General features: G+C 44.4%; 1 protein-coding gene across 4 annotated transcripts in view; it reads left to right on the top strand.

Moving 5' to 3' along the window:
- Nucleotides 1-11,005: 11,005 nt before the first annotated feature.
- GPR161 (G protein-coupled receptor 161) overlaps nt 11,006-15,917 on the top strand; it is a 70,762-nt gene continuing 65,850 nt past the window's right edge. For 3 of the 4 annotated variants that reach the window (XM_028488682.2, XM_028488681.2, XM_028488685.2), the window contains exon 1: nt 11,006-11,197. In XM_028488682.2, the coding sequence (XP_028344483.2) occupies nt 11,125-11,197 (73 nt within the window). In that variant the 5' untranslated portion in view covers nt 11,006-11,124. Of the gene's footprint in view, nt 11,198-11,724; nt 11,784-15,917 lie in introns of those variants that run through there. The other variant, XM_028488684.2, reaches the window with a different exon arrangement.

The raw sequence follows: 15,917 nt of genomic DNA, 5'->3' as shown, positions 1-15,917 counted from the left end.
ACAGACTCCGGACGCGCAGGCTCAACGGCCCAGCCGCTCCGCGGCATGTGGGATCTTCCCAGACCAGGGCACGAACCCGTGTCCCCTGCCTCGGCAGGCGGACTCTCAACCACTGCGCCACCAGGGAAGCCCAGTTTTCAGGTTTTAAACCACTGTGTGTATGACCACGTTTAACTCTCAGAAAGAATCCGTGAGGTACTTTATTACTATCCCCATAGTGTATTGGAGAAACTGAAGTGAAGAAGCATTACCTGAATTAGCCAAAGTTTGCATGTTGTAAATGGGAGATCTGAGTCTGGCTGGAACCCAGATCTGGGGACTGGGAGACCTGGGTTTTTGACTCCCACGTCTGCCTCCCATACCTGTGTAGACCATCAGAGTCAGGTCCAGCAAAACCCTGCAGATTTAAGGGGGGGCAAGCTGAAGACGGTGGAAGCAGTTAATCCTGGCTGTCTTGAGCAGTTGCCAAAGTCTCCCTGGCTGGAACCTGAAGGCCCCTCACTGCCCTGGGAACCCAGGTTTCCACTCTACTTGTAATCAGAGTGATGACTGATAACATTGTAATATGAACTTCCTTGAGAAAGCTATTAAACTGTGTGGCAAAAAAAAAAACCCAAAACAAAAAAAAAAACCCCTTTCACTTAGCAACATGGAGAAAATTCGTTTGAATGAACTGAGAGACCTCAGTAAGCCTTAAATCAGGGCATTCAAGGGGGACACAGGGTATCCTCAGTAAAAGGGTCCAGAAAACTGGCTTGGAATAGAGCTGGGATATATGTATATTGGGTGTATGTGTATGTATATGTATATTGTGTGTGTGTGTATTGCTATATATCTATGTATATGTATATTGGCATATGTATATACATATAGACGTACAAACGTATCCACATATATTAGGATATATGGATATATTTCATCAGTTTTTAAATATTTTCCACCTTTTAACATCTCTGAAATCATAACATATCTTACCATCAGTGGTATCTTGGATTTGATGAAATACTTTATATTCACACCTGAATAAAAATAGCTACCCTGATAGGTCCTGCTTTAAATTCATATCATGAAACTAATGGGCCCTTGAGGCTGACCCACTATCATACACCAGACCATTTGTTCACATACTCTCCTGGATGATATTTTCACGACTTCTTTTCTTAGCCTGCCCCAACTCTCATTCTCAATCTTGGTTTTTTACCTTGCTTCCTTCTTCATTAAGAAAATCGAATCATTCAGAAGAAAATGTCCACGGACTCTCACCACCACATGCACTACAGCCAGGTCTGGGGACTTCCCACCACTTCCACAGATGACGCACCCCTGCCGCTGCCTAAGCCAACCCCTCCACCTACGCACTGGATCCCATCCCTCCTGGGAAATTGCTGCAGAAATGCCACTCAAGGGCATTTCTCCAGCAATTCTCCCCTCTCTCTCCTACATAATTTTTTTCATTCTACCTGATTATTCCTATCAATATAAAACTATGCTCTTTCTGCTCCTATTTAAGAAAGAAAGAGGAAAAAAAAAACTTCTCTGGACTCCATTTCCCATGCCAGGCAACACTTGATGTCTTTGCTTCAAAACTCCTCAAATGAATTTCTATACTCATCTGATTTCTCTCCCCGCTGTCACTCTTGAACTCACTCCAGTCAGGCTCTGGCCCACACACTCCTCCAAAATGCTCTTGTAAAAGTCAAGTGGAATCATTATGAAATGCAGAGATGAATTCTCAAGTCTTCTCGTCCTTGACCTGTGTGCAGCTGATCGCTCCTTCCTCCCAGACATGCTTCCTCCACTTAGCTTCCAGGACACCTCCCGTCTCAGCCTCCCTGAACAACTCCTCCTTTTCTCAACCCCTCAGTGTTGCAGTGCTCCAGGGCTCAGTCCTGGGTCCTTTTCTCTTCTCTACCACCACTCACTCCCTTGGTGATACTATGCTCAGTGTTATGGGTTGAATTGTGTCCCCCAAAAGGTATGTTGAAGTCCAGTACCTCAGAATGTGACCTTGTAATTTGGAAATAGGGTTATTGCAGATGTAACCAGTTAAGATGAAGATAAGGTCCTGCTGGAGTAGGGTGGGTCCTTAATTCAATATGACCGTCGTCCTTTGAAGAGAAGACATAGAAATAGAGATACGTGGGGGAGAGCAACATGTGATGACAGAAGTAGAGCTTGAAGTGCTGCAGCTGCAAGCCAAGGAATGCCAAGGACAGCCAGCAAACCCCCAGAAGCTAGGAAGAGGCAAGGAAGGATTCTCCTCTACAGGTATCAGAGAGAGCATGGCCCTACTGACATTTTGTTCGGGGATGCCTAACCACTAAAACTGTAAGCCAACAACTATTTTTGGTTTTAAGTCACCCAGTTAGTGGCACTTTATTACAGCAGCCCTAGGGAACTAACACACCCAATCTTGTAGCTCTAAAAACCATCCATATGCTGAAGATTCCCAAATGTATGTCTGTGGCTCACACTTCTTTTCAACTGTTTACTTCCCATCCCCACTTGGAAAACCAACAGACATCTCAATCTCAATGTGTCCAGAATGAATTTCTGACCTCCATCACTTACCTCCACCTCCAGGATGCTCCATCTCTGTTGATGGCAACTCCATCCTTCCCCCTGCTCAGGACAACAGCCCTAGAGTCAACCCTGACACTTTTTTTCTTATACCCCACATCCAACAAATAAGGAACTCTTATTACCTCTACTTATGAAATATAGCCAGAATCCAACTCTCTCTCACCTCCTTCACTGATTGCATCCTGGTCCAAGACACCATCATCCTCTGTTCAAATTTCTTCCAATTCCACTCCTAGTAAAATTCAAAGTCCTTGCTATGAGCTGTGAGGCCCTAGACGAATCCCCTCTTCTCTCTTACCTGTCTGACCCCATCTCCCACTGCTCCCCTGGCTTGCCCACTCTACCCCAGCCTCCCCAGGTTACCTGCTGTTGCTTAAAGATGCAAGGCACACTCTTGCCTTAGATTCTTTGCCCTAGCTGATCCATCTGTCTAGAATGCCCTTTCTCAGACATCCTAATGATTCTCTCCCTCACCTTCTTCAGATCTTTGCTCAGGTATCAAATTCTCAATAAACCCTATCCTAATCACCCTATTTAATGTCCTCTGCATGCAGATCCTCCTTATCCTGTTCTAATTTTGGTTAGAATGTAAGTCCCTTGAGGGCAGGAATCTTCGTCTGTTTTGCTCACTGATGTATCTCAAGAGTACTTGATATGTGCTCAACACATACTTGCTGTAGATAAAAACATATATTAATATGTATATTTGGATATACTTATCAAGTGTTTAACTGCATTTTTGTTTTAAAATTATATATTGAAAATAATGAAATAATCCATCCTTTCTATAAAGAAATCAATACAGAAAGGGTATAAAGTAAAAAGTAAAAGTGCCTGTTTCCACTAATCCACATTCAAATGTAATCACTGTTTCTGGTTTGGTGTGTGAAAATTGATAAAGGGAAACCTCACTAAAATAAATTCCGGAGGCCAGAAGGAGGAGCCCTCAGGCAGAATCACTGCACCTCAATCACAGGAAGAATTGTCAATTACAGACAGGAATCATCAACAGGAAATCATCATCACCTACAGGTCCCACAGAGAAAGATGAACATTGTATCTCCTAAGAAATCAACTACCCCAGCAATTCAGCCAATGAGAAACGGTCATCACTCTGAAGTCTCACTTTTCTCCAATGGACTGTCATTCAAAACAACCCCTCCCAACTTCCTTTTTTTTTTAAAAAAAAAAAGAAAGATTTATTTATTTATTTTTGGCAGCGTTGGGTCTTAGCTGTGGCACGCGGGATCTTCATTGAGGCATGCGGGATCTTTCGTTGCGGCGCGCGGGCTCTTCGTTGTGGTGCGCGGGCTCTTCGTTGTGGTGCACGGGCTTGTGGCGTGTGGGTTTTCTCTTCTCTAGTTGAGGCACACGGGCTTATTTGCCGGGGCATGTGGGGTTCCCTGACCGGGGATCAGACCTGCGTCCCCTGAATTGTAAGGCGGATTCTTTACCACTGGACCACCAGGGAAGTCCCTTTTTTTTTTTTTTCCTATAAAATAACGTTCCTCTCCTTTGTCTGTTGGACTTCCCTGTGGTTTTTGCTGTGGCTTGCTTGTCCTGAATTGCAATTCTCTGCTATTCCTGAATAAGCCCATTTTTGCTGGTAAAATGACCCACTGTTTCATTTTTAAGGTCAAAAGGTATATACTCTTCCAGACTTTTTTTAGTGCACATGCAAACATGCACACAGACACATATATGTTTACAAAAGTGAGATCTTACTACTTATATATTTCCTGGAACTTTTTAATTTCCTATATCATGGGCAGCTTCCCATTTCAGCACAGATAGATCTGTTTCATTATTTTTGTCACGTGTATTCTACTGCATGAATAGCTAAGATATTTTTAAATGATGAAGTCATTGGTCTGTGGAGATGATTATTACCTAAAGTTTAATTCTAGCAAAATGTCATCAATTTTAACTTGAGAACTGAGATATTTGGCAAAGAGATTGTTCCAGTTTACCTTTACCTATAAATAAATTGTAAGAAGAAAAGTCATTTGTAAATAGTATTACTAATGAGCAGATAATTTAAGAAAATAAGTACTTTTATATTACCATCTAATAAAGGTCATACTAGAGAAGGCCCATTTATTTTGAAACTATATATTATATATATTAACCAGAGGTCATTCTTTACCATTTACTAAACTAGTTTGGGACTGTAAGGTCAGAGCTCTTCGGATGACCCCCTTTGTGCTTCCCTGTTCTACTGCACCCAGAGATAGACACTGCAGATACAGGTCTGACTGAAGCATGGCAAGGCTGCAGAGGCAGCAGGGTGGAACACAGTTCATATAGTACCTATCCAGTGGCTGAGAAGTCCAAGACCGAGGTGCCAGAAGATCTTGGGTCTGGTGAGGATCTGCTTTCTGGTGTGCATATGGCTATCTTTTTGTATCTTCACAAGATGGAAGGCAGAGAGAGAGAAGCAAGATCTCTTGCATCTCTTCTTATATGGGTACTCATCTCATTTATGAGGGCTCCATCCTCATGACCTAATCACCTCGCAAGGCCCCACCTCCGAATGCCATCATATTGGGGATTAGGCTCCGACATGTGAATTTTGGGGAACACAAACATTCAGTCCATTGCAATGTGTGTAAGTGTATGTGTGGGTACACATAAGTACACATAAGTGTACCCACACACCTGCATTTACTGAACACCTGCTATGTGTGGTATTTTCATTTGTTACTTCATTTAATCTTCACAGGATCTAGTGAGTTAAGTACAAGCAGGGTCCCCAGTTTATAGACGTTGATACTGAGGCAGAGACAAGTTACATAAAATGTTCTGGTGGGGGTGGGAGAAAGGACTGATTACAGAATTGAAGTTCTCACCTTTGAATTTGACGAACAGAGGTCTCTGTCAACTAGCAGCTCAAAAGTCATAATGGGACTATGAAATAATACAAATAAAATGCCCAGTAGGGACATCAGAACATAGTAGGAGCCCAATATAAATTTGTCAGATCTGAATATCTGTGTACTCTGTACAGACCACCTTTAGAAAAAGTTGCCTGGGTTTAACCAACAGTTTTACACACATAATCCACCATCCTAAAAGCAAAAGTTTTCTACAGAAATTTTCAAAGGCCCGTACCTCCTGTAATTTTGGACAGATTCTTCTCCCTTCTCTTTTTCCATCCTATACACACACACAAACACAGAGCAGATGTTGCAAGGTGAGACTGTTGCAGGTGAGGTCTGCAGCCCATAGGATCATGGATGGCTTCACTCACAGGTAGACACAACCCAGAATAAAACCCACCCCCAAGAAACCGGCTTGTGGGAACACTTGTTCCCTCTTCCTTTCCTGGTTTTCAGTTTTCTAGAGCTATTTTATCAGTCATATTGTGTCCATGTCTTCTTTTGTAAGACTTCTCCAACGTGTTCTGGAAAACAGCTTACGTACGAGATATCACAAAAGAAGAAAGAACTGAGCTGGAGGTTTGAAGGCTTGTTCTCCAACTAATGGGTCCTGGCCATGTGCGTCATGATCACCTGGGGGTATGTGACAAGATGCAGAATATCCTAGAGTGCCATCCCAGACCTGCCATATTCGTTAGTGGAACAGTTCTCAAGTCTAACATACCCTTTTAAACAAAGAACAAATATTTGATAACAACCTTTTAGTATCCTGAAATGAAAGTTATAATAACGTAATCTACTTACATATGGAATTTTGAAACTTTAAAATGATACTCTTAATGTTAATAATCATAATGAGTGATTAATTCACATTTCTATCCATAACTTCTCTCCCCCAGAGAAAAGCCAAAGGATCCGTAAGACATCTGGCCTCCTGTTTCCTCTCTGAACTCAGATTCTATTTCTCTACCTCTTACTCATGCTTCTCAAGCCACACTTGTCTCACTGTCCCTTTAACAACCTAAGGATGTTGCCTCCTCTGGGCCTTCACACTGGCTCTTCTCCATGCCCGAAACACTCTTCCCCAGATGTCTACTTGGCTGACTCCCTCACTTCCTTCAAGTCTTTTCTCAAAAGATACCTTCTCAGGGAAGTGCTCTGTGACTACCCTATTCAAGCCCCATCCCTACTTCTGAGACTTCATCTTCCCTTCTCAGCTTCATTATTTTTCTTAGTACTTATCACTACCTAAAATAGAATATATTTTGCTTTTTTATTGTGTCTTCTCCACCCATTATCAGCTCCACGAAGGTAGGGATTTCTTTCTTGTTTCCTGGCATATTGTGGGTACTCAGAAAAGAGTTGTTGAATGAATGAAAGAATAAACAGCAAAAGTATACTCATTTCAATATGTTAACCCTACTAGATCACACTATAAAGTGGTCAGACACTTGCAGTCATAGATAGGATCACTGTGAACATGACATATAAAAATGCAGACCTGGTCACCTAACTTGTATTGGTAAATCTGATACCTTAAGTGACAGTGATTTTCCAAACTGATGAACAAATCTTGGTGAAGTCTGAACAAATCAAAGTACACTCTTCCCTCAGTTTACACAGTAATGGCATTCCTGAACAAACTGGTGTATAACAGAACCATGCAAAACAAAGCAAACACCACCTTTGTGATCAGATTAAGATAGTTTGATTCTAGACTCAGAAAATGGTAAACAGGTTTTTTTGTGGGTCCTTCAAAAGTCACAGCATTCTTTTTGCCTAGGACAGTCCCACATACTTCAAGACGTCTAGTATCCTTGGTGCCCACCCACTAAATGCCAGAAGTGCCCTCTAATTATCGTGACAACCCCCAAATGCTCCCACAGATTTCCAAAATGTCATATTGAGAACCACTCAGTTTGATGCTTTGTGTTCCAAGTAACAGAGAAATAAACCCATATAAGCTTAAAAAAAAATTTGTTGGGTCCTGTAACTGATGGGTCCAGGGGTACATCAACTTCAGGGAAGGCTTCATCCAGGATCAAATACTTCAGCCAGGGCCTAAATTCTCCTATTTCTCACCCCCAACACATACCTTTCTGTATTCTGTTTCCTAAGCTTTGGTTCCACCCAGCATTGTCAGCAAAATGTCCTTGAGGCTTCAATCTGACTGGTCTCCATCCCTGAACCAATTATGTGGTTGAGAAGGATGGGAGACGCTGACAATCAGAGTCCAACCCTGGAGCTGGAGGAGAGGTCAATTCTATGTAAACCCCATGGCTGACCCCCAGGGGGAAGCAATGGTTTCCCGAAGGAAATTTAAGGGTACACTGCCTGCAGGAAAGGGAATGGATGCTGAACAGCAAACAGCAGCTACCCACAACTCCTGAAGAGTCATTCTCTCTGGGAATGCAGCCTGAAACTCAGCAGCTTAACAAATTTCCCAAGGAATTCTTTTGATTTTTAAAAGAGCTTTATTGAGACATAATTTACATACCATAAAGTTCATCCATTTAATATGTAGAATTCACTGTTTTCTAATTATTCACAGTTGTGTAACTATCACATGATCAAATTTTAGAACATTTTCATCATCTCCAAAAGAGACCTTGTACCCCATTATCAATCACTCGCAGACCACTCCACCCCCAGCCCTAGGCAATCACTAATTTTCTCTCTCTTTAGATTTACCTATTCAAGATATTTCGTATAAATGGAATCATACAGTATGTGGCCTTTTGTGTCTAGCTTCTTTAACTTAGCATAAATAATGTTTCCAAGGTTCATTCATGTTGTAGCATGTATCAGCATTTCGTTCCTTGTTATGGCTGAATTATATTCCATTGAATAGGCCACATTTTGTCTATCCATTCATCCATTGACAGACATTTGGGTTGTTTCTACCTTTTAGCTATTATGAATAATGGTGCTATGAACATTCCTAAACAGATTTTTGTGTGGGTGTATGTTTTTATTTCTCTTGGTTAGATATCTAGAAGTGAAATTACTGGGTCATACGGTAACTTTATGTTTAACATTTTGAGGAACAGCCAAACTGTTTTCTAAAGTGGTTGCATCATTTGACATTCCCACCAGCAATGTACAAGTATTCTAATTTCTCCACATCTTCCACAATACTTGTTATTGTATTTTTCATTATAGCCATCCTGATGGGTGGAAGGTGGAAGCTTGTTGTTTTGATATGCATTTTCCTAATGGCTAATGATGTCCAGTAGCTTTTCATGTGCTTATTGACCATTTATATATCTTCTTCAGAGAAATGTATGTTCAGATCTTTCACCCAATTAAAAAATGAGTTGTTTACCTTTTTATTATTGAGTTGTAGAAGTTCTTTATATATTCTGGATACATGTCCTTTATCAGATATATGATTTGCAAATAATTTATCCCATTCTGTGGGTTGTCTTTTCATTTTCTTGATGGTGTTCTAGGAAGCACTAAAGTTTTAGATTTTTATGAAATCCAACATATCAAATTTCTCTTTAATCACTTGTGCTTTTGGTGTTGTATCTAAGAAATCTCCAAGGGCTCCTTATATATCCCAAAGTTTGGGAACCAGAGGCCTCTGAAGACATACTTTATTTTTATTTTTTCATTAATATATTTTAAATGTTTTATTGGGTTAGGCCCTGGTCCTATAATGGTAAATAAAACAGACAGGGTTCCTATTATCATGGAATTTATGTCTACAAGTGAAGGTATACTATAAACAAATACATAGAAGAAAGATATATATATATAATAAATTAGGATATATTTTATATTGGGGATCTGAGAGAGAGCAGAGGTTAGAAAATGTCATTTAGCTTGGTCAGGGAGGACATTTAAGCTGAGTTGTCAAGGGTAAAAAGGATTCAGTGTGTGAAGAGTGAGGGAATAATATTCTATCTGGAACATGCAATACACTTCCCAGTTTTGCTTTGACTAGTTTTATGTGAACTGCTGTATTGAAAAGATATTTTATATCAACAGTGTCTCATCATGTGTAGATTCTTCAACCAGCATTTAGGATTCACTTTGATGAGGCCTTGCATTATCTTAGTTCAGAAGTCTTTGGGGGGGGACCCCAAAGGAAATGGCTTATGAAACTGATTTGGGAGAAGAAAATTATTATATATCTTTTGTTTAAAAAAATTAATCCTTGCACAAAAGCAATGTCATGTTTTCACACGACTGTCATCTGCAGTATAGATGTATAGATGACATCTATACAGTATCATCTATACAGTGATATACAGTAAAATTAATTTTTTTTGTGTGTTTTCTCTGTGTCTGACTAAATACTCCTCACAGCTCAAGACCAGCTTTAGAAGAAGAAAAAAATTTTAAGAAATCAATTGAAAAAATGCATTTGTTGGCAGCAATTTCTATCCTTGAATGCACAGTAAGTTCTGAGCTTATGAGCTATGGGAAGAAAAGCCTTTGTGATAAATAATATATTTGATAATGAAATAGAATAAGTCTGGGAAGGACCTCTCTTGCATCATGGGTGGATACAGAGGTGAAAGAGCCATAACTGTTTTTGATTCTCATTCTCTCATGCCAGTCTATGGCATATATTACCAGATCTTTCTTGAATACCAGCTTTCAAAAGGGTTTAGTTCTCTATGGCATTGGGTGACTTACTTATATTCTCTCATTTCATCTTTTTAACTCTACAGTAGGCAGGTGTATGCCTATTTTATATTTGAATAAGCTGAGATTCAGAAAGGTTAAATAACTCCCCCAGGGTCACAAAGCTTAGCCAGTGTCTGAGTCAATGCAAATTAAAAAAATAAACAGGGATTTCAGAATAAAAGTCTAAAATACGCTCTAGAACAGCCTGCTTCAAGCTCCTTCAAACATCTGGCTTACTGGTGACCTAGACTCTGAGAGGAGTTTCAATTTACAGTTTTTGACCAAATAGAGCATCTGTCCCATAGGAATATTAAGGCATCCATTTACTTTTTGTGTCCCCATTATCCCATTTGTCCCTGAAGACAAGCTGGGTGTTTGGCAGGTGCTAGATAGTAAATTATCATTCTAAATGGTACCTCAGGGTCCTAATAATAATAAGGAAGCAGCTCCCACAATGCCAATCTGTAGACAAGGGAATAACTAATGCATTTATCAAAGCAGATGGATTTCAGAGGAATTTGAATCCTGCTCTGGGCATAGCATCAGTTTTTGATGGAGTTCGGTGAAATGGGCTTTACAACTTCTTACCCGATTCTTTTGCTGCCCCATTTCTCTCACTTCGTTTTTAAAGCAATTCTATTGTTTGCTTCAACTTTTTGTCCCCTTATTGAGGCTGCTGCACAGAAAACGCAGGAGGCTAGGGTTGGTATAGAACGTGGGTAGTGAGGAAGGGGGAAAAAAAACACCAATATGGGAAGGAAGCGTTCTGTCCTCTGAACTGGCAGCACCCTGGTTTGTGTATTGTAATTACGGCTCCCCAGCCTTTTGGTTCAGAGGGAGAGTAGAGTAGAACAGTAAAGATCTGTTTACATCCACCCTCCCACTCCCTGGGGCTGTGGGTTCCTCAAAGGCTGGCTTCGCGGGTTGATTCACTGTGATATTCCCAGGGTGCAGGACACTGCCTGGCACCAGGCAGACGCTCAGGCACGTTGGCTACGTGAATGAAAGGTGAGCAGGAAAGGCAATGCCAGGAGTCCACGGCGAGACTGGAGGAGGAGAACGGGATCGTGCGGAACCTACGGGAAGAATCCGAAAGTGTAAGTGTGATGGAGAGACAAATGGAAGAGGGGACGTCCCAACGGCTGGAACTGGGACGGAGGCACGGGATCGGGGAAGGCCCGAGGAGGAACCACAGAGGTTTACGGGAGAGAAGTGGTGCGAGCCGAGAGGGCAGGGGCGAGACAAAGAGCAGCAGCTGAGGCCGATCGTGGGAAGAAATGGAAAAGTGGCCGGGAGGGAGGGCAGACGCGAAGGAAGGGGCGTGAGGGATGGGAAGCGGCGGCGCCCGGGCGGGGAGGAGAGGCGGCGCGCGGGGCTCGGGTGGGGCTGTGCGGGGCGCGGGGGGACTGGGGTGGCCAGCGGGCGGAGGGGCCGGGACGCCGGAGGAGCGGCGGGCGGCGCGGGCGGAGGAGGGGCGCGAGCGTCGCAAAGTTACTTGGCCTGCGCTCGGGCAGGGTCCGCGTGCTGCTGGCGGGGCGGCGGGAGGAGCGAAGCGGGGCTCGGCAGGGTGAAACCCGAAACCTCCGGTCCCCGAGCGCGGCCGGGAGGAAGGAAGCAGCGGCGGCGGCCGAGGCGGGGAGGCGGCCAGGCGGGGCCCTGAGCTGCCGCGGCGTCGGCTCCCGGGTGAGCGCCGGCGGGGGCGGGGGCGCGGGCACGGGCGGGGAGGGGGGCGCTGGCAGGGTTGGAGCGTGGCCGAGTTCATTGTGCCGGGCGGGAGGCCGCGAGGGCACAGGCCCGGCGGGGTCTCTGCGCCCCCTTCCGCCACGCCTCCCCGCCCCCACGGCGCATTGCTTCTCTGCGCGCCCCCTTGGAGGTAGGGGACTGTCCTCCCGGGCGCACTCCGCCTTGCTTCGGGGAGCCGGGGCTCTTTGTGGGAAGATCTTGGGGGCGCGCCCCTCCCCTGCGGACAGGGGCTTCTGAGAGGCCCTTCCCACTAGCCCGCCCCGCTTTTCCGGCGCCGCCCGAAGCCGCATTCTGAGACCCCCGGAAAGGGAAGACCTCCGTGCGGGCCCGCGACCCGGCTGATAGGGATCGTGCCCCCTCGGGCCGAGGGGCTTTACGCCCCGCTCCGGGACAGGTGTGTGGGGCAAAGCGGCTTCGACCCTTAGCTGAAATCCGTGAGGACCCGGTGAGCTACATCCTTTCTGTCGGGGCTCAGGGCGCTGTCTCTCGAGCAGGGAGGAAGATGCGCCCAGGAGGCGCTCGGCCCACCTTGGCGCCGCCGGGTAGGCGTCTCTGTTCCTCAGGTCTTCGAGAGGGAGATTGGGTTAGCTTTGGGGGCACTTGGCCCGCCTTCTGGGTCAGAGCTTAACTCCTGTGCAACCTTTTGACAAAGGCATGTGGGATGAGAATTGTCTGTTGGTTAACTGGGATGCTCTGGGGCGCTTCAGAAGGGTCTGGTCTCCAGTAACCACACAGTGGTGTGCTGGCATCACTTTATCGCACATCTTTGAGACTATTTTTGTTTTTTATTGTACCTTTCATCTGTTTTGCAAAGTGCTTTCAAGAGCAGGTCATTTGATCCTCCTGCCTGTGAAGGTGGTGTGGTTTTGGAGGGAAAGGACTTCAGCTCCTTGATGTATCCAATTGGGATAATGATAACACCAGGCGAGGGAGGGGGGCTGGCAGCATGGGCATCACCGTGCGCCCTCCCCATCCAGCCAGCGCAGATTCCGCCTAGCTTCTTCTTCCCCAGTGACCTGGACCTGGAAGTGAGCTTCCAAGAGCTACTGCGTAGGGAAGTACTAGGTGGCTTTCCCTCATCATCCCTCTTACTGCGGCCGCTGAGACAGGTTAGGAAAGGCCTTTCCCAGGCCCCCAAAGGAGAGAGAGGGGATGGGAGGTACCTCAGATCGTACAGACAGGGGTTCTTCATCCAGCTCTCTTTAACTGGGATCCAACCACCCATTTCCGTCACTTCTTACACAGTGCCCCTCTTTTCCTGTCTTAGTCTACACTCATTTTATACTTCTAAGATGCTTCCAAACACTTTTTTTTTTTTTTTAAAGAAGATGTTGGGGGTAGGAGTTTTATTTATTTATTTTTGCTGTGTTGGGTCTTCGTTTCTGTGCGAGGGCTATCTCCAGTTGTGGCAAGCGGGGGCCACTCTTCATCGCGGTGCGCGGGCCTCTCACTGTCGCGGCCTCTCTTGTTGCGAAGCACAGGCTCCAGACGCGCAGGCTCAGTAGTTGTGGCTCACGGGCCCAGTTGCTCCGCGGCATGTGGGATCCTCCGAGACCAGGGCTCGAACCCGTGTCCCCTGCATTAGCAGGCAGATTCTCAACCACTGCGCCACCAGGAAAGCCCCAAGCACTTTTATATACACTTTAAAATCTCATTCACGTAACAGCCCTGTGAGATGGTGTGAGCTCGTTTTACAGGCGAGGAAACTGAGACTCGAGAGAGAAGTGCCCTGCTCAGCAAGGAAGGAGCCCAGACTGAACTCAGGTCTTTTGACTTGGCAGTGCTTTTCACGTGGGCTTCCTCACACAGGTGGCTCCTGGAGCCCAGGATGTTCTTTTGCCCTACTGCTCCAGCGCCTTGACGAGAAGAACAGGAAGTTTTCCCAAGGAGGCTTGCTTGGCATTTAGCAACTAAGTCCAAGCCTCAGGTAGTCAAATCACGCTCTTTGTGTTGCAGTCTTGTGCAGTGGGGGTCAGGAACGAGGCCTGGCCGTGTGATCAGAGGGGCGGTGTTCATTGTTTGGGTTCTGTGGAGGATGGAATGGGCTGAGCTGGAACTGATCTAAATGTCAGCCGAAGGAGGTACAGTTCTGTGATGTAAACTCTGCTGCTGGGGCCGTCAGGAAGCCTGCGTGCAGGAGGAGGGCTGTGCGGGGGAGCTTAGAGCATGCCTTCCCATAAAGAGACAGGAGCAGGTGGGACAAGGTTCCAGCACACTGCTTGATCTGAATTTGGGGGGAAGCTGCAAACTTTCATGGAAGAAAGCTTCATGTTTGTAAAGTTGGCAACTAATTCAAAACATTTTTCGAAATGTGCCAGGCAACCAAATTATGTGTTTGGGCTGGTTGTGACCTGCAGACTGCCAGCTTGCAACCTTAGGAAGTACTTGCTGTCCTTCTGAGATGCAATAAAGCATGACTGGAGGGGAGAGGTGGTGTCTTCTTGCTGTTTTGCTTGGAGAGGAAAAACATCAACCAAGTTGGAGATAGCGCTCTGTGCTACCTGGAGTTTGGAAGAAGGATTGACCTGATGACTCAGTATTTCATTCATTCAGCCAGTACTAATCTCATCTGTGATTCTAGTCCTACACCAAGAGAGTGCCCATACTAGTTGTTATCTGTTTCGCTGGCCAGTTTATGTGCACAGCAGGGCATAGGATGGTATTCATGGCAGATATGTTCAGGGAACAAGATGGGAGCATAAAGGAAGGAGTTTTCAGTGTGGCCAGAGGTAAAACCTGGAAGTGCATTTGATTTGGGTTTGTGTTTGATTTATACTCAAGTAACAGGTAAGACCACACCGTATTAAGGGCACAGTCTGAAGTCAGCTAGCCTGCACCCAGCCCTGCCACTTACAAACCTGTGACCTTGGATAAATAATGGAAAGCATGCCAGGAATGTAGTAATTTTTCAAAAGTATAGTTATTATAAAAGATTTTAAAAATATAAAAATATATAGGAAAATAAAGTTCCCTCTACCTCACCTCAACTCCCTCTCTCCATCTGAAAGGTAACCACTGTACAGGTATTATTTTCTAGGTCTTTTTCAATGCAGAAATAAATGCTCACCAAGTCTGGAAATACAGGTGAATATGAATACATAATATATAGTTTGTTGATGTTATATTGATAAAAATATTATTTGCATTTCCAGCTTTAGGACCAACCTTAGTATATTGGATATACCTTTAAAAATACATAAACGGGGGTCATATATAATTATATGCTCTGTGACTTACTTTTTTGATTTAACAGTAAGACTTGGATGTCTTCCAATATCAATATCATAGATACACGTCATTCTTTTTAATGGCTACGTAGTATTTCATAGTACAGATTCACTTTAACTCATTTAAACATTCTCCTACTGAGGGACTTTTAGATTGTTTCCAACTTTATCTATTATAAACAATTCTATAGTGAACATCCTTGTACATACGTCTCTGTGTACTTGTAGAGTATTTCTGGATAAAAGTTACTCTTAGAAGTGGAGTTGGTGGGTCAAAGGGAATGTATATTTTAAACATTTATTTAAGCAGAATTCCCTTTGTGTATTGGGATCTGGAGCCTGTGCAGAAAAAGCGATTGAATTTGTTTAATTACTTAGGTTTACTTGTTTGGAGATAGGTAGTATGCATAAAGAATGACATTCAAAGGCTATAAAAGGTAACACCTCCCTCCTACCCTAGCCCTCTATTTCCCTTTTTGGGTACAACTAATTTTGCCAGTTTTTGTGTATTCTTGTAGAGACAGTCCATGAATCTATAGGCCAATTAAATGTGTCTTCTGTTTTCTTCCTCTAAAAAAATAAATATGGTAGTATGCTAAATACCCCATTCTGCTTATGGAATTAAAAAAATTTAACCTAGGGCTTCCCTGGTGGCGCAGTGGTTGGGAGCCCGCCTGCCGATGCAGGGGACACGGGTTTGTGCCCCGGTCTGGGAAGATCCCACATGCCACAGAGCGGCTGGGCCCGTGAGCCATGGCTGCTGAGCCTGCGCGTCTGGAGCCTGTGCTCCGCAACGGGAGAGCCCACAGCAGTGAGAGGCCTGCGTACCGCAAAAAAAAAAAAAAAA

Source organism: Physeter macrocephalus, chromosome 4, assembly GCF_002837175.3.
Source record: "Physeter macrocephalus isolate SW-GA chromosome 4, ASM283717v5, whole genome shotgun sequence".
Lineage (NCBI taxonomy): Eukaryota > Metazoa > Chordata > Mammalia > Artiodactyla > Physeteridae > Physeter > Physeter macrocephalus.
The sequence above is the reverse complement of the archived record's forward strand: the minus strand, read 5'-3'. Positions and strand labels throughout refer to the sequence as shown.